The 24,771-nt window shown below is 41.5% G+C and overlaps 1 protein-coding gene across 10 annotated transcripts in view; it reads left to right on the forward strand.

Moving 5' to 3' along the window:
* LOC145348869 (ETS-related transcription factor Elf-1-like) overlaps window positions 1–24,771 on the forward strand; it is a 153,318-nt gene that overhangs the window by 125,472 nt on the left and 3,075 nt on the right. For all 10 annotated transcript variants that reach the window (XM_080196886.1, XM_080196889.1, XM_080196888.1 and 7 more), the window contains 5 exons: window positions 158–265; window positions 3,069–3,245; window positions 13,207–13,290; window positions 16,456–16,648; window positions 20,619–21,131. In XM_080196886.1, coding sequence (XP_080053012.1) covers window positions 158–265; window positions 3,069–3,245; window positions 13,207–13,290; window positions 16,456–16,648; window positions 20,619–21,131 — 1,075 coding nt within the window. The remainder of the gene's footprint in view (window positions 1–157; window positions 266–3,068; window positions 3,246–13,206; window positions 13,291–16,455; window positions 16,649–20,618; window positions 21,132–24,771) is intronic.

Raw genomic sequence — 24,771 nt, forward strand, 5'->3', positions numbered from 1 at the left:
TTGATGTCTGTGCACACTAATGTTAAAGGCAATTTTGTTTAAAACCGTGTGGACCTCTAATAATCCATTTTCAAATCACTTGTGTAGTTAGTGTGTCATGATTTTTCTCATGCTGTGATGTGTCTTCATGAATTCTTTTGTGTTTTTAATGCTCTAGTGGAGGCTTCCTGTCAAAATGGAGATGAGACAATGGAAACAATTGAGGCTGCTGAGGCACTGCTCAAAATGGACTCGCCGAGCCCTGCTTTTGAAGAGAAGAGGATAAGTGAGTGTCAGCGCAAGTCTGCTTATACATTTTACAAAGCATGGTGATGATTAACAGTATAATTATGGAACTAGATTACAACTTGTTTAGTTGTAACATAATTCAATTTGAAGATATGAAAGAGTTTAATATATCCCACATCTCTTGACTTGTTAACAGCCATACAATTTTACAATCTATTCTGTTCCTTTTCCAGTTAGCAGTTTAGGAAATTTATCAAAGTGACAGTTTTATTTTCTGTTCCTTCTGAGTTTCCAACATTTTAACCATACCTTCTCAGTGTCTCATAGCTAAAGTCTGGATTTGTCTCTGTCACAACCACCTCCCAACCTCCACCACCCACTTCCCACCTCAGAAGCTTATTTCACCAATTGCCTGGCCACTTCAGGAGATGCAATAATTGAGATCCCTTCACCAAGCTCATGCGTGGCACCCAGGATTATTCTCACAGATCTGGTAACAGACATATCTATCTGAAAACAGCTGAAGAAATTTGCCTTTACAGGATGGAGTTCAATAGTAACTGAGTTGTGGCATTTGCTGTAATCTGTCTTGTTGAGAACCTCCGTCGCTGCTCTGAACTTTAAAGCCAGAAGCACCTTCCTGTTGCTATAGGGATCATTTGCACCTGATGATTTGTTCACCCAAAGTAAACATTTGCCGTGTTTTCTGGATGAGCAAGCACTGGCAGAATGAGCTGCACTGGTTCCATTCATCAGTATTCAAGTGATCAGTAGCCTATCCCACATGATCACATAGGACAGAGAGCATTATAAAATTGTAACAGCACAGAAGGAGGTCATTAGACCTGGTGTGTCCGTGGCGTACTTATGTAAGGACTCGGTAGCTTGTCCCACTCCCCTGCCTTTTCCCCCATATTCCTGTAAATTTAATCTCTTCAAATAATAATAATTCCCATTTGAAAGTCATGGTTTCAATTTGCCTCAACCATACACTCAGGCAGAGCATTCCAGATCCTAACCGCTCAGAATACAAACGTAAAACATTTTTCCTTATGTCGCCTCTGATTCTTCAGCTAATCACCTCAAATTGCTGTCCCCTAGTTATTGACACTTTCTTCAATGGGAACAGTTTTTGTCTACCTTTTATCTAGACTCTATCAAATCTCCCCTCAACCATCTCATCACCAAGGAGAACAGGCCTGGTTTCTCCATTCTATGCACACGACTGAAGTCTTATCCATTCTTGAAAATCTTGTCTGTACTCTTTGACATCTTCCCATACTTCCTGAAGTGTGGTGCTCAGAATTGAGCATAATGATTCAGTTAAAGTTGACTGCTGTGTCGTAAAGGTTCAACTTAACTTCCTTGCTTTTATACTTCATGGCTGGAGCGCTACCACCTTGTCTGCCACAGAATCGGAGCAGGCGAAGGTCTGACAGTGGAAATCTCCATTAACCTCAGGCAGGAATTTCTGGTCTCACCCAAGCGAGGTCGTAAAATACCTCTATTTGTAAAGCCAGAGTGTTTGCACTTGACAACAATGGCAGCAGCCTGAGTGCTGACAGTAGATGGTTTAGTGTGTTGGGTTGTGAATAGTTGCGCCTTAAACTGTCCGTTTAGTTCCCAGATGAAAGAAAAATGGGCTCTCAAGCATAGGTAGTCTTCATTTCTGCCTGGACGCAAGGTCTGTGTGAGTCATAATTGCCATGGAAATGGGCTTTGAGAGGGGAAGAATTTTTAAAATGTTCCTTAAAGTGCTGAGACATACTTATTCTGCCAAGATTTGGGAGAGACCGAGCAACTGGAGACAAAAATCTCTTTGGTTCATTTGGGAACGCAGGTGGAAGCTTGCCAATAGAAAAGAACAAATTTGTGTGGAGTTAAAACGAGGCTGAAAAATATGCCTACCTTGTGCAAGAGGGAGGGTCTCCAATAATACTTACCCATGAAGTCCTGGGGATTAGAAGTTATCCCACTGAGAAAAAGAACAAAATAAGTAACTCCTTAAAAACTAGAAATCCCTTTAGACTGATTTGGAAGAATTGAATGTCTACTTAAAGAATCGCAATGTATACCTTTTTGTTGTACTAAAAATAAAAATGGGGAGGGGGAGGTGCAGTGTTCCTTTCTGTGGTTTGAAGTATACAGTTGCAGACAAAGGTAGTGTTTAGTAAAAAGTGTATTTAGTCTTTTGTTACAGTAAAAGGCTCGAAACAAAGTTTCTTTCTTTCAGCTATTTGCTGGAAGTTTGAATTTCTTTCGAAAAGTTAGCAGTCTCTGAGGATTGCAACACTGTCCCTCCCCATTCTTGATGCACCTTAGTTTTTCCTGCTGGTTGTCATCTCCTTGTGTTAGCTTACCCTTCCAGTGCCTGATTCTCAATTAGTAATCACGTTTCTTGGACTTTTGAGGCAATAATGGGTTCTGGTTAGTTGAAAGAGAAACATCATCGAAATGTGACTCTTAGGAGACTAGAGCTGCCTTCTGTAACCTTGGTTAATGGGAGGCACCCTGACAAGAGAGGAGAGCTGAAGACAGACACAATCGCAGCAATCCTACCACTCTGCCCACCATGGATTCAGAGCAACCAAGGAGCAGATAACAGACATTTCCATTGACCTCAGACAGGGAAATTCAAGACTCGATGAATCCGTAAAATCCCACCCTGAGTCCTGAGCTGCTTACTGGGTTAAAATAGAGCAAATTATTACCCTAGTTGCACTTCTGTTGCAATGTGGCGTGTGTTTTGAGCAATACATTCTGTTTGTTATTTGAACTTTGTGGCAGTTACTTTATCTGCTGATTTTTTTCTTTGTTTTTTGTTTTATTCCTTTTCTCAGCTCATGTGTTCATGCCCGCGGCCAGTGGAATGGTCCCAGCTCCAGTCACACACATCTCTGTGCGGGCTGATGGTGTTCCTGAGGTGGTGCAAAACACACAAGAGATTATTTTGATGCAGGAAGCTGCCCACCAGGACGATGGCAGCGAATCATTGGAGCAGACCAAGAAAAGGAAAGGTAAGTCTTTGGTGCAAAGCAAGGAGGAGGTCCTTTCTTTCATGCATCTGATATGTCTTTCAAGTGAGTTGGATTGGCCAGTTGGTGGACATGTGACATAACAGATGATTGCACTGCAACCTAGTATGAGCGTGCGGAATGAGATGCCCTAATTGAAGCTACTGTATTGAGTTTTGGGCAAGCACACTGCTGAGGTCTGATGGTTAGACTGCTTATCTAAAATTAGGAAATTGAATCAATTTTTGGTAAGAAATGGGTCCATAGTAATGGTCCTCCGTAAGCTGAGTTACCAAGCTTACCTGTACCTGCACTGAGAGGATAGATAATCGACCTAACCCGCACATCTTTGGACTGAGAGGAACCGGAGCACCCAGACGGAATCCACACGGACATGGGGAGAATGGGCGACTGTCTGTGCGCATTTTGCACAATGCAGAAATTAAACCTGGGTCCCTGGCGCTGTGAGGCAGTAGTGCTTAACCACTGTGTCACTGTGCTGCCCATTCTCCTTCCCTAAAGGACATTTTATCCTATTGTGCAGTTGAAAAAAAGGTGCAGTGTGGTGGACAACTGCCTTCTGTTTGCAAAGGACAGGATCTTGTGTGAAAATAAATAGATATGGCGTCAAGCTTGCAAAGTGAGCCACACTGCAAATCCAACTGATGATCTTAAATTGGTTTACAGTGTAATTTCTAACACAGTCGGGATTGTTTAGCAGATATTGTCCATTTGTGGAATCACATCTAATGTTGGACGCTCTGAATTTTGCAAGCACAGGCTAGTTGGCGACGGTCAGTACTTTGCCTGTTTTGAACAGTCAGAGGGATATGTCGCTTGGTACAACCCTCCAATCGTTGGGATATACAGCCTATATACCTGGCATCACACTAGCACTGAAATTAATATGTCACACTGCTCATTTGTGTGACAGGTAGAGCATCATTTTGGCTTGATGGCAGCATCCTGTTGGTGGAGAATACCATTCATGTCACTGTTACAGCATGCAACAACTAGCTTCACCTGTTGTTCACACTTTTGAGACATTTTACCATGAAATCTGAGGTAATTTGGGCACTTTGCAAGACGAGAAGTGTTGGCTTTAGGCCCAATTCATGAGTTTGCTTAATATGCAGCAAATAATGATCTGATCAAGGTAGCTGTTAGCTCACAGGATGGCTTTGATGTGTCCTATTTTTCAGCATCAATCTTGCATGGTGAGCAAATGGCTCAGGCCCTATTTGTGAGGTTGCTAATCAGGCCAGTCTTCTGGCATTTGAATTGTAGAAATCCCAACATGTATATTGATCAGCGAAGGTAAACTTATGGTAGACAGTAGTAGAGAATCACTGACAGTTTTCACAACGAGCACATCAAAGAAAGGGAGCTCATTTAACTGCAAGGGGAATATGAGCACAGAAGAAGCCCATTAAGATGTGTAAGGAAATTCTTACAGCTGCAGATTCAAATATAGCAAATGCACCATCTGCTTTTCAGAAATATGCAAGGGGTAGGAGGTGAGATATAATTTCATCAAAGATGTGTGCCTCATAAAAACCAACAAAGCTGCTTCGGAAAGCTGGGCCTTGTCATTGAATCCCTACGGTGCAAAAAGAGGTCATTCGGCCCATCAAGTCTGCACCAACCACAATCCCACCCATTCCTGTAACCCCACATATGTATTCTGCTAATCCCCTGACACAAAGGTCAATTTAGTCAATCAACCTAACCCACACATCTCTGGACTGTTGGAGAAAATTGGAGCATCCGGAGGAAACTCTCTCAGACGCGGGGAGAACGTGTAAACTCCACACATAGTGACCCGAGGCCAGGATTGAACCCAGGTCCCTGGTGCTGAGAGGTAGCAGTGCTAACCTCTGCGCCACAGTGCTGCCCAGAAGAGTTCCCATGGCAATGCCATCTATTTAGGCATGCATGGTGTCATTAAATCTGCAAGTGCACAAGTTGTTGAATTCATGAGTTCAGTGAATACAGATTCAGATAGTGATGGTACATCTAGATTGCTATAATATAGTGACGTGGTGCAAAAGTTTAGATATCATAGGTGGGATTTTACAGCCTCATCCTGAAACTGTAAAATCCCGCCCAAGATCAACAGACTTTCCCATGCTCTTCCCCTTGCTGGCTCCGATTCCTATGGCGGGCAGGCTGATAAAATTCCAGTCTCTATCTCTTTTTCAAAGAAAATAAAAAATCCTGACTGTTGATCATTTTTAAATACTGGACTTATTCTGTATCATCAGGATTTCTATGATCTTTGAGTGAATGGAGCATCACATCTGATTAAGCACATTAAGCATATTTATTTAATGTGTTTAAATTTAGTAAAAGCTGAACAAATAACAGTCCCATAATAATTCATTATTTGTAGTCAGAAGCCTGTTTTAAGCCCTCCAGTGGACAAAATAATGAAAACAACTGTGCCTCTAAGTTTTAAACTATCCCTTTGTAAATAAATTGTCATTTAAGTTTCTGACCACCATAATATTCAAACTGCAAATCAAGTGGCTTTTTTTTTTGCAGGTTGTGTCTATTTTCCCTGACTTTTACCCTTCGACACTGTGTGATATATCTGTTAGCCAGCTAGGTGTTATGTTTCCTACAGTACAACAATGGCTACACTTCAGAAATACTACAAAGGCTGTGATAGGTATTAGATAAATGAAATACTGTGCTTCTTCTGAAGTTCCGCTTAGTCTCAAACTGACTCATTGACTCGGAGTAGTGCTACTTCAGTATTCCCAAAATAAAGTTAGCTAGGGCGTTTGGATTTTCAATACCTAGCTACTCGTTTAAAAAAAAATGAACTGCCCGTCATGTGAAAATTACTTGAAGCAATCATGGTTTGAGCTTTAATTCTTCTCTCCAGCTTTTACCATGAAACACGTGCTTCTGAAGTCCTTTGTGTTATAACTGGATTTAAACAGACTAGCACTAAATCAAATCTGGATAGGAAACTGAAATTTTTCCCCAATGATAATTGAAAGAAACTATCACGTTAATAGTCTTTTAACTGAGGTTATACATGCAACTATTTTATGTATATGATGTGCTTTTTTTTGCAACATAGTGTATCATATTCCAATTTATCTTGGGGGAATTAAACCCCCAAGATCCTATTTCAGTGCGAAACTACAACTTCCCTTGAATCCATTGACGCTGTCTTCTTCCACTGCTTTCCCTGGTAGCACATTATTTAAACAAATGGTAGTTATACAAATAAATCCCTGCAAACCAGAGTCGTCATTGTTGCAAAGACAAGTAACAAAATTAATGGGATGTGGCCTAAAAACAGACAAATGCTTAGCAGACCAGGCAGCATCTGTGAGGAGAAGAACAGTTAATGTTTCAAGTTGATGTCTTAATGAGATTATTGACTTAAAACGTTAACTCTGTTTCTCCCCATAGATGCTGTCTGATCTGCTGAGAACTTTCAACATTTTCTGCTTTCATTTCAGATTTCCAAAGTCTGCAGTATTTTGCTTTTGTATTAATTAAATGTGTTCTATGTGCGCTGATAGCGCAAATGCACTTTGTTCACTACTGTTTGTGAAAAGCTTAAGCTCATAAGATCACACAAGCATTTGGCTGAAAATAAACCTTCACATGTGCAATTATAACACCATTGTACAAAGCCAGTAGAGGAATTAGGTCTTCCAGTACCCACTGGCGCTTTATACGATATTATTTTCATTTATACTGTCTTCCTCTACTTATGGTAAAAACATTGTGTGGATCGTAAAATTCCTACAGTGCAGGAGGCCATTTGGCCCATCGAGTCTGCACCAACTCTGACAGAGCATCTTACCCAGACCCTATCCCACGCATTTACCCTGCCCATCCCCTTATCTTAATATCGTGAGGCACTAAGGAGCAATTTGGCATGACCAATCCACCTAACCTGCACATCTTTGGACTGTGGGGAGAATGATGTGGATATACCGGCGTTGGACTGGGGTAAACACAGTAAAAAGTCTGACAACACCAGGTTTCAGTCCAACCGATTTATTTGATAGTAAACTCACTAGCTTCCGGGTTAGCCCCTTCGTCAGGTGAGTGGAGAGTTCTGGCCTCAGACAATCAGTAAACTGTCTGTGCTTTATATGCTCTGTCTGAAACCTGGTGTTAGACTTTTTACTGTGGGGGGGAAACCAGAGCATCCAGCTACCCATGCAGTTACAGGGAGAATGTACAAGGCCCATACAGATAGTCACTCAAGGCTGGAATCAAACCTGGGTCCCTGGTGTTGCCAGTGCTTGCCGCAGTGTCGCCCCTAATGTTAACATTGACCATAACAGCAGCTTACAAAGCACCTTTAACGAAACATCCCAGAGCACTTTATAGGGATATTATAAAACAAAGCATGCCACAGAGCTACACAAGAGATGTTCGATAAAATTACCAAAAGCTTGGTCCAAGAGGTAGGCTTTAAGAAGTAGCTTAAAAGTAGAAAACAAGGTACGGAGGCAGAGAGGTGTAGGAAGGCAATTGCAGATCTTGGGGTCTAAGTACCTGTAGGCTCAGCCACCAATGGTGGAGTAGTTCTGATTGGGACTGGCCAAGAGACCAGGATTAAAGGAACGTTGATGCCTTGGAAGGTTCTAAGGTTGGAGGATAATGCACAGATACGGAGAGAGGAGCAAGACCATGGAGGGATGAGAACTTTGCATTCAAGATGTTCCTTTGATTGGGAGCCAATATCGGTCAGTTAGCTCAACGGTGTAGGGGAATGGCGCTTGCTGAGAGTTAGGACAATAAAGATTTGGATGTCCTTAAGTTTACAGAGGGTAGAATGCAGAAGACCAGGCAGGAGGTGTTGGAACAGACAAACAGAGATAATGAAGGCATAGATGATGGTTTGAGCAAAAGATTTGCTGAGATGGATGGAGTAGTTGATGTTATGGAGGTGAAAATAGGCAGTCTTGGCGATGGCACAAATATGGGGACAGTCACTTCAGGATCAAATGTAACATTAAAGTTACAAACAGACTGACTTAATCTTTCCGAAACACCGTTTCCCAAAGCTTGTGGGATTACTATCAAGTAAACTGGTTGGACTCTAACCTGGTGTTGTGAGACTGCTTACTTAACCTTGGATTGCCAGGGAGAGGATGAAGTCAGTAGCTAGAGAACAGAGTTTGGTGAGGGGCCAAAAGTAATGGCTTCAGTCTTCACTGTATTTAATTGAAAGAAATTTATGATCATTCAATACTGGATGTTGGACAAGCAATCTGATAATTTAGCAACAGGTCAAGAATGAGGAGAGAAAGTTTCCCTGTGCCACAGTCACAAGATTGGAGCTATTTCAGTCCAGTAGCAGAGGTGATTGGAGGGATCTAAGCATGGGGCTCCTGGAAGGAACAATGCTTTCACGGCTGGAGATGGAACAATAATTAGCAAGGACAGGAAGGAGTTAGTTTTTTTGAGGAGGGGGAGATTTGAAGGGGAACCACCTGACACGAGAGAGCTATTTACGATATGTGGAGGTTGTCTCTTTAAGAGCAGAGTGAGGATCACCTGGCCTGGGTAACCAATTGGGTCAGAATGAGAATCATCTCATGGGAAGGAGCTCTCTTGGGCAGAGGCATTCTAGAACTAGCTGCAGACATGCTGCTGCTCTTGTAATCCTTGTAGATAAATTTTCTGTTGTTCACTGTGAAGTCTATGAAAGTGCATCATTACACAATATCAGCTAACTTCAGGGACAGGAGGGAAAGTTTTGTGATCAGCGGTTGAGGGAAGAGGAGGTGGCCATAGAGGACATGAAGGGAGATTGAAGAGAAACTAGAGAAAGACGAGAGGCAAGGGCTAGCAATAAGGGAAGTTCAGCCAGGTGAGCAAGTGGAAAGGCCAGATGTGGCAGAAGCAGCTGATAAGATTGTCTCAGTCTTAGTGACAGAAGTCCACCAAGCTTCTTGTACTTGTTGGAAGTGAGAGTGGCGCACGCAGAAGAGGGGTTAACAAAAATGAACTTGTTTTATGAGGGATAAGACACCAAAGATAGAGGTGAGGATGATGTTGAGTAACTCATCAGCTGGAATTCTACAGCTTCTGTTTCAGCATGCTGATGCAAACTCTTTTGAGTCCTTGTTCTGATATTATCTACAGTACCATGTTGCTACCCATGTCCAAATTTGCATCAAATTCCATTCACCCATTATCTTCTCCAGTCTTAGAGCTTTCCTTTTGAACTTAATGCTCGCCTCACCAACCTCTTCAACACCTTCCTTCCCTTGGTTAAGAATCTGCTTAAAAATTTCTTACGTTTTGGCTCGCCTTCCCTGATCATTTCCTCTTCCGGCAATATGTCCATTTTTCATCACCCCTCTGTGAAGCATGTCACTCAAATAGGTGGTGTTGTAGGTCAGTGAAGTCTTATAGCTCCCAAGTGAAACCCATTGGGAGTAACATATTCACAATCCTTTTATAGCATAACCAATTCCATTTTCACTGTTTTGGTATCCTGTTCCTCTGCTAGTTTTTAGTGAAAGTTCTGCACAATCTTCTAACTTATGGCTCATTACGGTAACCCATTAAAATGAAATCCCTTGATTATTAATGTTGATTTGATTGAAAGAGTTGAGTTTTCCCATTTTAATTTTAAAACCTAAATCGGTATATGTTAAAGGATCCTGTTTGTTTTTTTTTCCTGTTCTGGCACTATTGTGTTATGGCTGTTCATTGTTGCAATATTTTAGACACAGTGGGAGAAAACAAAATTCTCCCTTTTAATCGTTTGAATTCCAGCACTGAGTTCTAATGCTAAAACAATAAGTAGAAGATGAGAGATTATGAAACCATTCCCGAAGTTTCAATTCATACTACTTTTAAACACCCTGAAATGACATGTAAACATTTTATTTTCAGAGTAACAGGAGATAGCGTTTGTTATTTTCTCCTGTGGTTGATCTTTATATAGCTACTGTCTGGTCACAGCACTTTGCTGCATTTGCAACCCAGAACAATTTGCCATTCCAGTAAATAGACTGACTATTTTCCTTGCACTTGTGAAATTATTGCTGTACATTTTTTTTGAAAGCAAGTTCAGCACTATATCAAAAGTATAGATAACATTCCTGTCAATCTTCCTGCTTTATAAAAATGCAGCATTATACTTGGTGTTCAGTGTTGTTGACATTCTTGCTAACTTTTTGCCCAGTCAGTTGTGTTGATTTTGCTTATTCTGTTGTGTTCATTTCTATTCACTATCCTCTACTCCTTGGTCTTATAAACCTGACTCCCTGGCACTAGCCTCTTGAGTTTTTAGTTTATTTGTTAGTGTCACAAGTAGGCTTACATTAACACTGCAATGAAGTTACTGTGAAAATCTTTAAGTCACCACACTCTGGTCCCTGTTCGGGTACACAGAGGAAGAATTTAGCATGGCCAGTGGACCTAACCGGCACATCTTTTGGACTGTGGGAAGAAACCGAAGCATCCAGAGAAAACCCGCGCAGACACGGGGAGGGGGAGTGGAGGAAAGAAAAATGTAGAGTTTGCACAATCAGTGACCCAAGCCAGGAACCGAACCTGAGTCCCTGGTGCTATGAGGCTGCAGTGCTAACCACTGCCACCCAATCTGTGGGTTCTGGATTTGTATTCTGTGGTCTGTTTGCCCAAGAATCTGGTATCCATGTGCTTCTCAGTATTGTGAGAGTGAAGGGGGAATGGAAGTCAAATTTTGCCATTCCACCCTCTCTCCTCTGAAGATATTTCTTAACAAAGTATCAGGTCACTTATTCTTTCCTATTGAATTGCTTTCATCTCACCTAAGTCTATTTATTGGTTCTATGTTATTTATTTATTAAATTAATTCATGGTGTGATCAATGGCAGGACCAAAATTTGTTGTCCAGCCATAATTGCCATTAAGAAGGTGATTTTGAGCTGCTTTCTTGAACTGTTGCAGTCCATCTGCTGTTGATAGCAGCACTGTGGGTGACTATAGGGAAGGTGTTCAAGATTTTTATCCAACAACAGTGAAGGAAATGCAATATAATCCCAAACTGTGCGATTTGAAGGGGAACTTGCAGATTGTGGTGTTCTGATGCATCTGCTGCTCTTGTCCTTCTAGGTGATAGATGGTGGGTTTGGAACATGCTGAGCATATTGCTGCTGTACTTGTTGTAGATAGTACACACTGCTGCCACTGTGAACTAGTGATGGAAGGAGTGAATACTTATGGTAGTGGATGAGGTAAAGAGGGCTACTTCGTCCTGGATGGAATTGAATTTAAACGTTAGAACTATAGAAGAGTTATGGTGCAGAAAAAGCCGTTCAGCCCATCATGTCTACACCAGCCGAAAAAAGAAATCAGCCTCTCATTTTAATCCCACTTTCCAGCATTTGGTCTGTAGCCTTGCTGGTTACAACATTTCACATGCAGATATATTTAAAATGAGATGTACAATTCAGGCTCAATCACTCGTGAATTCCAGATGCCCACCACTTGTGTTCATGAATGTTACTTTCCACTTAACTCAGGCCTGAATGTTGTTCAGGTCTTGTTGCAAATGGGCACAGACTGCTTCCGGAATGGGGCTGTGCAATCATCAGTGAATGACTCCACTTCTGCCTTATGGTGGCAGGACAGTCATCAATTAAAGCTGCTGAAGGTGGGTAGGCTTAGCACACTAACCTGAGGGCTCCCGCTATGATGTCCCAGGGCTGAGACAATGGATCTTTTAACAACTGCATCAACCTATGTCTGTTTTACTCTCTGTCCAATGTGTTATTTGCTCTTGGTAAGTGCAAAAATACAATTCCTTTGAAAGAAGGAAGGATATGTGGGTGATGAATCCATGAAAAAGGACCTCAGTTTAAAAAAACGTATGCGAGGTTGACTGATTTTCCAGCCCTGCCATGGTGGGATGTAGCAGACCAGCCAAATGCCCACTCACTTTTGGCAGGACCAGAAGATCCTGGCAGTGGGCAGGACTGGAAAATCCCAGCTGCAGTTTATAAGTGAACCTAGTCTGCATAACGTGTTGGGAAAGAAAGTGAGAGGAAGCAAGCTAAGGAAAGGCGGTGAGAAGCAATTAAAAGAGAGTTGACTGCAGGCCAGGGCGGAGGCCACTTTTAAATCTAGTGACTAGCAATTAGTGCATGCAGAATTAATTATTTAGCGCATGCTAAAATTGAGCAAATGATGCCATGAGTTCTGTTGAGTTTTTGTAAGTCTGTTTTAAAAGATAATATTTCTCACGTCACGGAGGTTGTCAATTACTCAGTTAACTAATGATTACAACATCCACCTACCCTATAAGACATGTACAGTTTATGTCCTACTATATTACTGCTTTGTCCTGTAAAACTGGGCAATGTTAGTAGGAAGATGTGTACAAAGAAATGGTTGTCTGAAGTAGTTTATGTTGATTCTTTTTATATCACATGCTTTATCCCCAAATCACTTCTGATTATTCTAATCAAGCTAGTTTGACAATGAACTCGGCTTTCTTTTGGAGGTGCAGTAGAGGATTTTCTGAAACCATCGTGGAATTATAAACTACTTGGCCTATTTTGAACTTCAGTTTTAATGAGAAACTGTTCAATTTGTGCAGACTTAAATTGACAATGTTGTTATCATTGGATCTGTGAACATTCCCCCAATGCTGAGAGTGAAATTTATGATCAGCTGATCATTGCAGTAAGCAAGCTAATTTGAACATGAGGGATGCATTTTTTTTTAAATGAGACATGACAAGTGTCAAATAAACAGCTCTACTTTTTAAACCAGAGTAATAGTTCAGTGTACAGTAGGACTGTTGTTTGCTAGTGTTATACAAATCCAGGACAACCTCAAGGGACATCATTGGGGTTAGCAGAGAGATCAAAGCTCTTTTGTGTCTGTACAAGTTGTTTTCAAAGTGAGTTTGTTTTAAACCCTCAAGTTTTATTTGCAATGATGGCAAAGTAAATTAAAACTTTAAAATCTTTGTTTCCAGGGAGGAAACCTAGACCTTTACGTCCAGTCTCACCAGTGACAAATCCAGACTTCCCTGTGAAAAGGAAAAGCAAAGACGGCAAAGGTAATCTAATGTGGAAAACATGCTCGGAAGATTCCAATTGAAGATGATAAAATTGCCAAGCAGCCTCTGGATGGAGCATCACTGAATCCAGATCCTGGTTTACTGAAGCTAATATATATATGTGTGTATATATATATATAAAATATATTCCTCATAAAAACTCAAGCAAAAGATCCAAAGGAAATTTCCTGATGCACATCTAATGCTTTTAAAATTGATGCAATCAAACAATCAGCAGAGAACATGAATATTGACCATTAATTCTAATGTTCAACTGCTTTCTTTATATTTTCTCTCATTATTTCACATGATCTTTTAATTGATTGAATCTCACCACATCTGGCATTTCTGCACACACTGGTGGTAACAGATGTACGTGGTGAGGGTGCTAATTACTGAGGACACAACACGACGCACATCTGTCAACACTGAAACGTGAACAAGTTGTGCTTTCTTCGTGAATAGAAGTAATGACAATGCTTTATTCTCTAGCATCTCATTTGATTTTCTCACACCTTTGTTCTGTTTTGTTAACCATTAAAACTAAAAGACAACTGTTCTGGTCAACACATCTTATGCTACGGATACAATCACATTTTTTTAATTTATCTCTTGCAATTTACAAATTCTGTGTAGGTTAGTGTGCTTCCAGCTCCTTGAGCAGCACCACATACAAACGCTGTCAACAGGGGGATGCTTTTGCAGAATGTTGTGTCATGTCTTATGACCTTTCTATACTCAGTTCCACCTCACCACTACTTGTGAAGGTTTAAACAGCTAATGTCTGTACGTGTGGATTTTGCAGAAAAGGAGTCTCGAGGAATACACCTTTGGTTAAAATAGGTGTTTAGTTGCAATCAAAAGGATTATGTGGAACGGGAAATGTCCTGAAGTGAATTCTGGAATCTCTCTCTACCATTTTTAGTTTAGCACATCCAATAGTTTAAACTCATTCACCCATCTAGATTGCAAGGATGGACTTTATTTGAGGCCTGAGCAAGTTAACACAGACATTATTTCTTTCAGCACTGATACATCCAAGAAGTCTTTCTCCCTTATGAGGTCTTGTTTTTTCCCTAAATTCTCCTGATCGCCAGCATATTGGAGTTGCTCCTTTCCAGTACTGCAACTGCTGATAGCCCTGCTGACTGTCCAAGTTAACCAGAGCACTGAAACAGGAAAGAGAAGGTTTTAATATGCAAGGATGGAAAGTTATGTTATGGGCAAAGGTGTGAGGCAAACTAGAACTCCTTTTGTTTTCTCGCCATCTGCCCTTGAGCAGAAGTGTTTTTAATTTTTGGAATAGACTGATGTTTCCCTAAACCCTGTTTGTGATGCCAATTTTGAATTGAATTGCAGCAAACTCTCTTTAGGCTTAAATAAGAAATACAGTTTATTCATACATTCAGGCACTGGGAATGGTCGCAAGTTCATACATATAAATACACAAGAAGATAGGAAAGAAGAGCTTTTACAAATATGAATAACTTTAATTTTAAAAACATGCACATATGTAGCGTTTTTGTGATTGTCAGAGTTTATGAAATCACAGCCCAGTGAGAATTCCTTCATAGAGGAGTTAATTCGGTTGGGTTCAGCTCACTCAAGCAGGAATTGAAGAATTTATTTAAAGTTGATGGTGACACAGTGAGATAGGGTTGCTATATGGAGACTTGTTCTGTCCAACAGACAACAGCAGGAATCTTCCAGAGAAACAGGCCTCGAGGAGGTTTGGACATGATGCAGGCTGTTGGTCAATCCTGCTGTGGTGTTTTCAGACCAGTGTTTAAACAGCAGACTGAGTTGCGAGTCTAAAAATATAATAAAACTTAGGTTGTGTAATGTCTCCCATTATTCAATCAATTATAGACCAACCAACAGTTTCTATGCCTCTGGTCAGAATCTTGGTTCATTTTAGGACATAGACGGTGGCTATTAGTGTCCCTACAGTAGGTTTCCATGGCTCTTCCTTTGTTATAGGACCAGGCTGGGGAGATGTATTGTCTTCTGGTCCCTGGTTTCAGCAATTGTAATGTGTCCTTGCAGTGAGAGGTGTGAGATTCCACAAGATGAGTGTTAAGCTTACTTTCTGTCCTTGTGGGAATTCCCAGAAACTGGAGCCAACTTCTGAATCATATGACTTGTAGCAGCCATATTTCAAATAAGTATGGTTATTTGTACGGTACATGATGTCTTGGGGACATGACAGTGACATCACAAGATTTTTGAGGGTTTACTGGAAGATGTAACACTGCCCTTGGCTGATGTGAACAGTCAGTTGTTCAAGTTTACTTTAACGTTTCACCAGTGGAAATTCTGAATTGTTTCCTGAATAGGTCAGCAGTGATTGCAGCTTCCGTTCCTCTTGTGTATTTCGAGAATGCTTTTCATACTACAATCTTTCATGAGAACTAGAAGTAGCATGTATTCAGTCCAGTGTTAAAGGCCAGAGGTGTCATGCCTTAAATGGATATCCTGTCCACTATTCTAGGCAACATTAAAGATCATGTGACAGTATCCACAGAAAAGTGGATAGTTATTCTTTTATGACCAGCATTCTGCCTCAGTCAAAAGCATTCACTTTCAATATGTCAGCCTTGGCTCAAAGGGAGCACGCTCCCCTCTGATGTCAGAATGTGGATTCACGCCCCACTGTGGAGCATGTGATCTAGAATGTTGCTCCAGTGCATTATGAAGAATGTGCTGCAATGTGGGAAGTGCTGTTTTTTGGATGTGGTGTTAAACTGAGACACTCTGTCCTTTCAGGAGGATGTAAAAGATCCCATGACACTATTCAAAGAAAAGCAGAGAACTCTGCCCGGTGTCCTGACCAATATTTCACCCTTGGACAACATCACTAAAACAGATTATCTGATCATTGTCATTGCTATTGGGAGGAGTTTGCTGTGCACAAGTTGGCACCTGTGTTTACTGCATTTCAAACAGCTTTTCTTTGGTTGTAAAGTACTTTAGAGAATCCTAAGGTTATAAAAAGTGCCGTGTACATGCAATACTTTTTCTTTCATCAAAAAACAAATCAAATGATCATTCATTTCTGTTTGATGTGGAAAATGGCTGCCACATTGGCTTCACCATAGTCCATTGTAAGTACAAATTATTTTCTGTGTAAAATCTTTAACATGTTACACCATTGCATACTTGCAGGAAACACAATCTACCTTTGGGAATTCTTGCTGGCTCTGCTTCAGGACAAGAATACATGTCCTCGATACATTAAATGGACTCAGAGAGAGAAGGGCATCTTCAAACTGGTTGACTCAAAAGCTGTGTCCAGACTGTGGGGCAAACACAAAAATAAGCCAGACATGAATTACGAGACAATGGGTAGAGCTCTCAGGTATGTTATTTTGATGTACTGAATGGAGTTTGATAACCCATCCACGTATCAGTAAAGGGTAATGTATATTACTGGGATATACACACCTGAAATGTAGCCAATAACCATTTTGTGTTTTTATTGACGGGTCACATGTAGGCCAAACCAGGTAAAGATAGAGAATTTCCTTCCCTGAAGGACATTGGTGAAGCATACAGTTTCTATAACAATCCAGTCGTTTCGTAGTTATTACTGCAATTATTTTGTCATTCCAGATTAATTCAATTCCTCTTTATTCCGGCTTCTCCCATTTTACAGCGTTATCACACTGTGTGATTACCCTGCCGGTCATCCATTCTCTTCTGCATTTCCTTTTTGCCACAGCATCCATCCTTCCATCCAACTGCTCTTGGGTCTTTCTCAGCTCCTCCTTCCTGGCAGTCCCATCTCCATCCATCCCCACATGTCCTTGGTCCACAACAGATGGTCATACCACTTCAATGACTGTTTTTCTGATGCTTCCACAGTCTTCACTGACCCTTGATGTTCTGGCTCCTGATCTTGTCCTTTTCTTGTCACTCCACACACCCATCTCTGCATCCGCAACTCATTGATATGCAGTTATTGCTCCTGTCTTCTTGATGTTTCCCATGTTGTCCAGGTTTATAGCAAGGCTGGTCTCTCAACTGTCTTGTAGATTCTTCCCTTTAGTTTGAGAAGCACTTTTCCAATTTACCCCAATCAGAGCTAAATTTCCATTCCTGTATTTCCATCTACCATCCCCGACTGGAAGTAGTTGAAGCTACTCCCATTCTTCAAGCCTGATGTTCACATCTTCTCTCCAACCCTCTTCCCTCAGCTCAAACATATCTGCCCATATATTGGGCTTGTGGTCTACTGATCTCTATACCACTGTCTTCCAATGCTTTTCTCCAAACATTCAGTCGTATTCTCCCGACCACATATTAAATGGGGTACATGTAATCTAGTCGAGCTCGGCGTCATCCAGTAGAAATCATTGACTAGCTATAGTCATAGTCGAAAGAGAGATGTTAGGAATCACTTCTACACACAAAGGGTGGTAGAAGTTTGGAAGTCTCTTCCATAAATGACAGTTGATGCTGGATCACTTGCTGTCTTCAAATCAGAGAGAGATAATTTTTTGTTAAAAGTCTTAAGGCTATGGGCCAAAGACAGGGATATGGAATTAGGCTGCAGATCAGCCATGGTCTCGTTAAGTGGCGGAACAGGCGTAATGGCCTGAATGACCTCCTCCCCGTTCCTGTAAGAGTGGCTACAGTGACATGCATGAATCTTTGCAGAAAATGCCAATAATGTGAGAAATGTGGAGTGTCAGAGAAACAGTTTTGGTGATATGACCTCAATCTGGTCTGAAAGTTTACCTGGAATTCAGAAAATAGCATGATTGGGCTGGAATGGAGGGAACAGTTTTCTGATTCTGTGTTTCATCAGGTTTGAATTTTTCAGTAACATCTGTTCATGAGCAAATTCATCCTTCCCTCGCTGAACAAGCAACTTTTGCTTCCGTCAATCGTTGTCATTTCAGAACCACTGTCGATTGCATGGTTTCTCTGCTCAGCTTTTAGCACTTAAATGCTTTGAGAGTTCAGTAGGCATATTTAAAATTAAAAAGTCTGTTGCAGAGAATGTCTGTCTGAAATAGTTAAATGGCCTAACCCAAAGGATGATTGAAAGTTAGCAAGACATTGTTAATTGCTGTCAGCAAGTATTTAACTGGAGATAACAGTGACATATGTTCCACAAAATCCTCATTGCAGTGGAAGCTCAAAAGGATTTATACTTGTACTGGTGTTCCAATTCCAGGACCTGAGAATATAATCACGATAGATACCAGGGCAACACAAGGATTTCAGAGTTGTGGAGCTCCTATGGAGGGTGTTCCAATGTCCAGCATTAATAGAACATTTTGGGCAGTTACCAGTGTGGCACAACTAGTATTCAAACTTGAAGACTGAGCAAGGTGAAGGCTACATATTTGAAAGCGTGTTGAGTTGTCCTCCAGTTAAAGCTTTGAACAAAGGCTCCATCTGAGTGTTCCAGCATTAGTGTTAATGTTGCCATTGCCCTATTTGAAGAAAAGGGCATTCTTCTCCAGACCCACGCCAAAACCATCATGCTGATTCCAGAGGCAAGAGTTTTTTTCGTAAACTGTGCTATTCTCACTGGATAGATAAAGACCCTAAAGAGCAACAAGATTTTAATGGGGAAAGCGTGCCATGCACTAGATTGTCTTGAATTAGTCACCTGATTTGAACAAAGTGTACTTTAATGTTGGAGAGAAATAATGTGTTTTGATAATGGTGATGTTTGACCCACTCCTGTATAAGGACTGCATGCATTAATGAAGTTACTCTCCACAGTAATGTTTCTGCATGATGTGAAGCAGCTAATTAATGAAGTTTCTGAATGAAGTAACAGAGAAGGTTAATGAGTGTGATGAGGCTGGTGTTTGATAAAGTGCTACATGACAGCTGTCATCAAATTTAAAACCTATGAATTAAAAGGGACTGTGGCATCACAATTATGAAGTTGGCTGCGCAACAGGAAACAATTTTGTAGTGAACAGTTTGTTGTGGGTTAGGGGAAGGGATATAAGGAGGTTACATAAGGCTAAGTACAAGGACCCTGCTTTTCTTGATCTGTATTACTGACTAATACTTGAGTGTGCAGGCCACAACTTCATGTTGATGAAATTTAATGCATAGAAGTGTGAAGTTAATAATTTTGGTCGGAAGAATGAGGAGGGGCAATGTAATAAAGACAGAATTCTAAGTTGGGTGCAGGGACTGAGGAATCTGGGAGTATCTGTGCACAAATCATTAAAATGGCAGGGCAGTTCAAGGATCTTTTTATAAAACCCTATGTTGGCTTCAACTGCAGAATTGTGTCCTGTTCTGGACACCATACTTCAGGAAGGATATGTACACTTTAGAGGGGGTGCAGAGAAGATTTACAGGTATGATTCCAGGGATGAGGAACTTCAATTATGTGGATAGATTGGAGAGGTTTTTGCTGATCTCGTTAAAGAAGATTCAAAAGAGGAGTTCAAAGTTGTGAGGGGTCAGGACAATGTACATCGGGAGGAACTGTTCCAGGCAAAGACTTTAGAACAAAACAACAGATTTATGGTGATTGTAAAAATAGCAAAGGTGACAAGAAGAAAAACTTTTAATGCAGTGAGGCATTAAGGATGCATTACCTGAAGGTGTGATGGAGGTAGATTCAAATTAAAGTTTATTTATTAGTCACAAGTAAGCTTACATTAAAACTGCAACAAAGTTACTGTGAAAATCCCCAGTCGCCACTGTAGTGGGCTGGCCCCTGTCCAGGTACACTGAGGAAGAATTTAGCATGGCCAATGCGTCTAACCAGCACATCTTTTGGACTCTGGGGAGAAACTGGAGCACCAGGAGGAAACCCATGCAGACTTCGCACAGACAGTGACCCAAGCCAGGAATCTAACCTGGGTCCTTGGCACTGAGACAGCAGTACTAACCACTGTGCCACCGTGTCGCAACATGGTTTTCAGAAGAGAAGTGGATGATGATCTGAAGAGAAAAGGTTTGCAAGTCTGTGAGGAAAAAGCAGGCAAGGTGGGATGAAGTGAGTTTTGCATAGGGCTGGCAAAGCCATGTGGCCTCCTTCCATGCTATAAACTGTGTAAACTGGAGGACAGCATTTGTTTTGTGCACAAGGATGGTTCATAGGAATAAATTGGACATTAGGGATATTGACATTTTCTGGATTCGATGTTCTTTTTGTTCTCTATTCTATAGATTTCTTTTTACATTAAATGATTATCATGTATTGTGGTGCAAGGATTTTTGACATTTTATTCAGACTAGAGTTTCTAGATATTCTAATTCTACTGACGTTTACAGTCCATTGTAAATGGCACACTCATATATTTATTTTCCAAATTTGAATGATACTATGCTTTCATTTGTAGGTATTATTATCAAAGAGGAATCCTTGCCAAAGTGGAGGGTCAGCGTTTAGTATATCAGTTCAAGGAGATGCCCAAGAACCTGGTGAACATTGATGATAATGACCCCAGCTCCAGGTTTGTGACCCAGAAGAATCTTCCTAATCTTGCAGCCTATATGCTTCCTACAACTACTGCAGCACGTTCACCTGCAACTGTCCCGCAATCCGTAGTCATGAGCAGTATCCAAACTCAGCCACCCAGGGTTATCTCACGTGTGATATCAGGCGTCAAGAAAGCTTCACTTCAGCCCACTACTGTGGTCAGGTCCCTGAAGGCAGCAGTCGGGGAGACTGTACAGCGATCAGTCCATCTGCTCTCTCCAGAAGTGCTGAAAGGTGTTCAGACCACTCAACCCATGCAGCAAACCAGCGTTCTCAAGACTGTGCAGGTTGTGCAGTCAGCGCCACCGCTTTCCGAAGGGCAAAAGGTCATCACCAGAAACGTCCCAGTCTGCACACCAACACAGTCCGTGAGGTAAAGTGAAACAGTTGTAATGTGACTGAGCTTCTAAAGAGAACAAAAATTTGCAGGCCATCTCTTGAATAGGTGAAATAATTAATAAATCAATAAGGTCGATGCAGAGAAATAAATCCCTCTGGTAGGACAAATCCTGAACAGGAAGAAGTATCTTAAACTTAGAGCTAGAACATCAGGAGAGAAATACTGAAAAAAAACAAAGCTCAAGAAACTTCAGACCGTAAACTTTTTTTTTTCCAGGCATGTCTTTATTTTCTTCCTTTTGTTGCCCCATTGCCACTCCTTTTGGCCCTGGAAAACTAACTTGAAACACGTTTCATCTATAATGTCTTCCTTTTGACTGTATCCCACTCACCCCTTGCTCAAAACCTATTACACCTTGAACTTTTCCCAGTTCTCATCAAAGGACATTCACTTGACATCTCCACAGATGCTGCCCAACCTGCTGTGTATCTCCTGCATTTTGTTTTTATTTCAGCTTTCCAGCATCTTCTTTTCATTTTGCAAAATATTACCCTCTTTCTCCACACAAAGCATTGTGGAGGGCTGTGTGTGTGTGTCTGTCTCTGTCTCTCTCTGTTGGGGGCTGTGTGCGTGTATGTGTGTGCACGTGCCTCATAGAACATTACAGCGCAGTACAGGCCCTTTGGCCCTCATGGTTTCGCAAGTCAGCGCAACAATCTAAAGCCCATCTAACCCACACTATTCCAATATCATCCATATGTTTATCCAATGACCATTTAAATGCCCTTAATGTTGGCGAATCCAGTACTGTTGCAGGCAGGGCATTCCACATTCTTACTATTCTGAGTAAAGAATCTACCTCTGATATCTGTCCTATATCTATCACCCCTCAATTTAAAGTCACCTCTCTGCTCAACTACACTACCAAGTAACTTACCATTAGCTCAGTACTCTGTATTCCTGTTGCTCCTTCCAAAGTGAATCACTTCACACTTTTCCGCATTAAACGCCATTTGGCACCTCTCAGCCCAGTTCTGCAGCTTATCTATGTCCCTCTGTAACCTGCAACATCCTTCCACACTGTCCACAATTCCACCAACTTACTGTCATCTGCAAATTTACTAACCCATTCTTCTACGCCCTCATCCAGGTCCTTTTATAAAAGTGACAAACAGCAGTGGCGCCAAAACAGTTCCTTGCGGTACACCACTAGTAACTGAACTCCAGGATGAACATTTCCCATCAACTACCACCCTCTGTCTTCTTGCAGCTAGCCAATTTCTGATTCAAACTGCTAAATCACCCTCAATCCCATGCTTCCGTATCTTCTGCAATAGCTTGTGTAGGGAACCTTACCCAACGCTTTACTGAAATCCATGTACACCAACTGCTTTACCCTCATCCACCTCTTTGGTCACCTTCTAAAAGAACTCAATAAAGTTTGTGAGGCACGACCTGCCTCTCTCAAAACTCTGCTGACTATCCCTAATCAAATTATTCCTTTCTAGATGATTAACTCTTATCATCCTTTCCAAAGCTTTGCCCACAACAGAAGTAAGGCTCACTTAATTACCAGGGTTGTCCCCCCTTCTTGAACAAGGGGACAACATTTGCTAGCCTCCAGTCTTCTAGAACTATTCCTGTAGACAATAATGATCTAAAGGTCGAAGGCAAAGGCTCTGCAATCTCCTCCTAGTCTTCCAGAGAATCCTAGGATAAATCCCATCCGGCCCAGGGGACTTATGAACATCAATCCCATCTAGTCTAATAGCCTGTATCTCAGTACTCTCCTTGACAACATTGTCTTTTTCCTGTGCGAATACTGACGAAAAATATTCATTTAGCGCCTCTCCTATCCCTTCAGACTCCATGCACAACTTCCCATTGCTGTCCTTGACTGGCCCTAATCTTAGCATAGTCGTTCTTTTATTCCTGTTAGACACCCTATTGGGGTGTGGGTGTGTCGCTCTGTGTGCATCTCAAGCAATCTCTGCCCTCTCTTACCCTTTCTCTTGCTCTCTCTCTGCCCCCTCACCAAGTTGCGACCCCCCCCCCCCCCCCCAACATACATACCCCTCCGCTGCCTCTCTTTTTCTATCCCTCTCTCATGACTGAGGAGGATAGATTATTATTGGATAAGGGTATGAAGGGCTATGGAGTAAAGGCAAGCAAATGTAAATCTAATTATCTATATATAGTAGAACATGCTAGCGAGGTGATTGGCCTGCTGATTCTGTGTTGGCATTGCTATTTAATACTTCAAACACATACAAACTAATTGATTTCTAGAGTAGTTTGAAGAACTCAGAAAATGAAAATTTCAGAAGAATGACTGCTTCACAATCAATTGTTTGTATTTACAAAGAGTTGCACTTTCTGGTATTACTGGGTTCTTTGAATGTCATCAGAAGACTGGTTTTTGTCACCTCTGATCTATTCCATGTTCCCCCAAATCATCTTTCCGTGTGAGGTAGATCGCATTGTAACTGCATCTCGAGCAAGACCAGTGCTTCCTACATCCTGGACTGACGGGACATTAACATTGAGCACTAAGGAATTATCTAGAGTTATTACATGTTCATGTATTCATTGTTTAGTATTTACCAAGGACACAATGGTTTTAAATTCTCCCCCTCTAACTGAACATAGCGGAATCCTTGGGCAAAAGTAAATGACTGTGGTTGCTTCAATCTGAAACCGAAAGAGAAAGCGCTGGAAAATCTCAACAGGTCTAGCAGCATTTGTAAGGAGAGAAAAGAGCTGGCATTTTGTCCTGATGACCTTTGTCAAAGCTAAAAGGCATAGAAAGTGGGAGAATGAAAGATTAGTCATAGCCATAGAAACCAGGAGAAAAGACTGCTAACAGCTGTCCACAGAGAGAATATAAGGCGTGAATGGCCAAACAGCAGAGAAGCTGTAAGCTATGACAGATGGCGATGTTTGGGGGGGAGGGACAGAGGCAGAATGTAGAAAAGGGGAAGCAGAGGGAGAGAAAAGGTAAGGGAAGGGGGATGAAGTAGGGGGAAAGAGTGAAGGGGGCTAAGAAAAATGAAGAAAAACAAAGAAAAAAAAAGAGATCAGTTTTAAAAAAAAGTTAAATAAAATAGAATGAAAACAAAAGGGGGTCGAGGTGGGGTAGAGCAAATGATCTGAAGTTGTTGAATTCGATGTTGAGACCAGAAGGCTATAAAGTGCCTAGCAGGAAGATGAGATTGCGTCCAGTTTGTGTTGAGCTTCACTGGAACATTGCAGCAGGCCAAGGACAGACATGTGGGCTTGGGAGCAGGATCGTCTGTTAAAATGGCAAACAACCGGAAGGTCAGGGTCCTGACTGCGCACAGACTGAAGGTGCTCAGCAAAGTGATCACCCAGTCCATGCTTGGCCTCTCCAATACAGAGGAGACCATATTGGGAGCAGCGAATGGAAATAAACCAAATTGAAACACTGCTTAACCTGGAATGAATGTTTTGAACCTTGGGTGATAAGCATGGAAGAGATAAAGGTGTTGCACCTTCTGCGATTGCATGGGAAGGTGCCATGAATGATGGGAGAGGCGTTGGGTACAGTGGAGGAGTAGACTAGATTATCCCGAACGGAACGGTGTCTGCAAAATGCTGACAGAGGGAGTGAAGGGAAGATGTGTTTGGTGGTGGCATCACGCTGGAGTTGCTG

The sequence above is a fragment of the Carcharhinus amblyrhynchos genome, chromosome 10 (assembly GCF_965287045.1).
Source record: "Carcharhinus amblyrhynchos chromosome 10, sCarAmb.v2.hapA, whole genome shotgun sequence".
Lineage (NCBI taxonomy): Eukaryota > Metazoa > Chordata > Chondrichthyes > Carcharhiniformes > Carcharhinidae > Carcharhinus > Carcharhinus amblyrhynchos.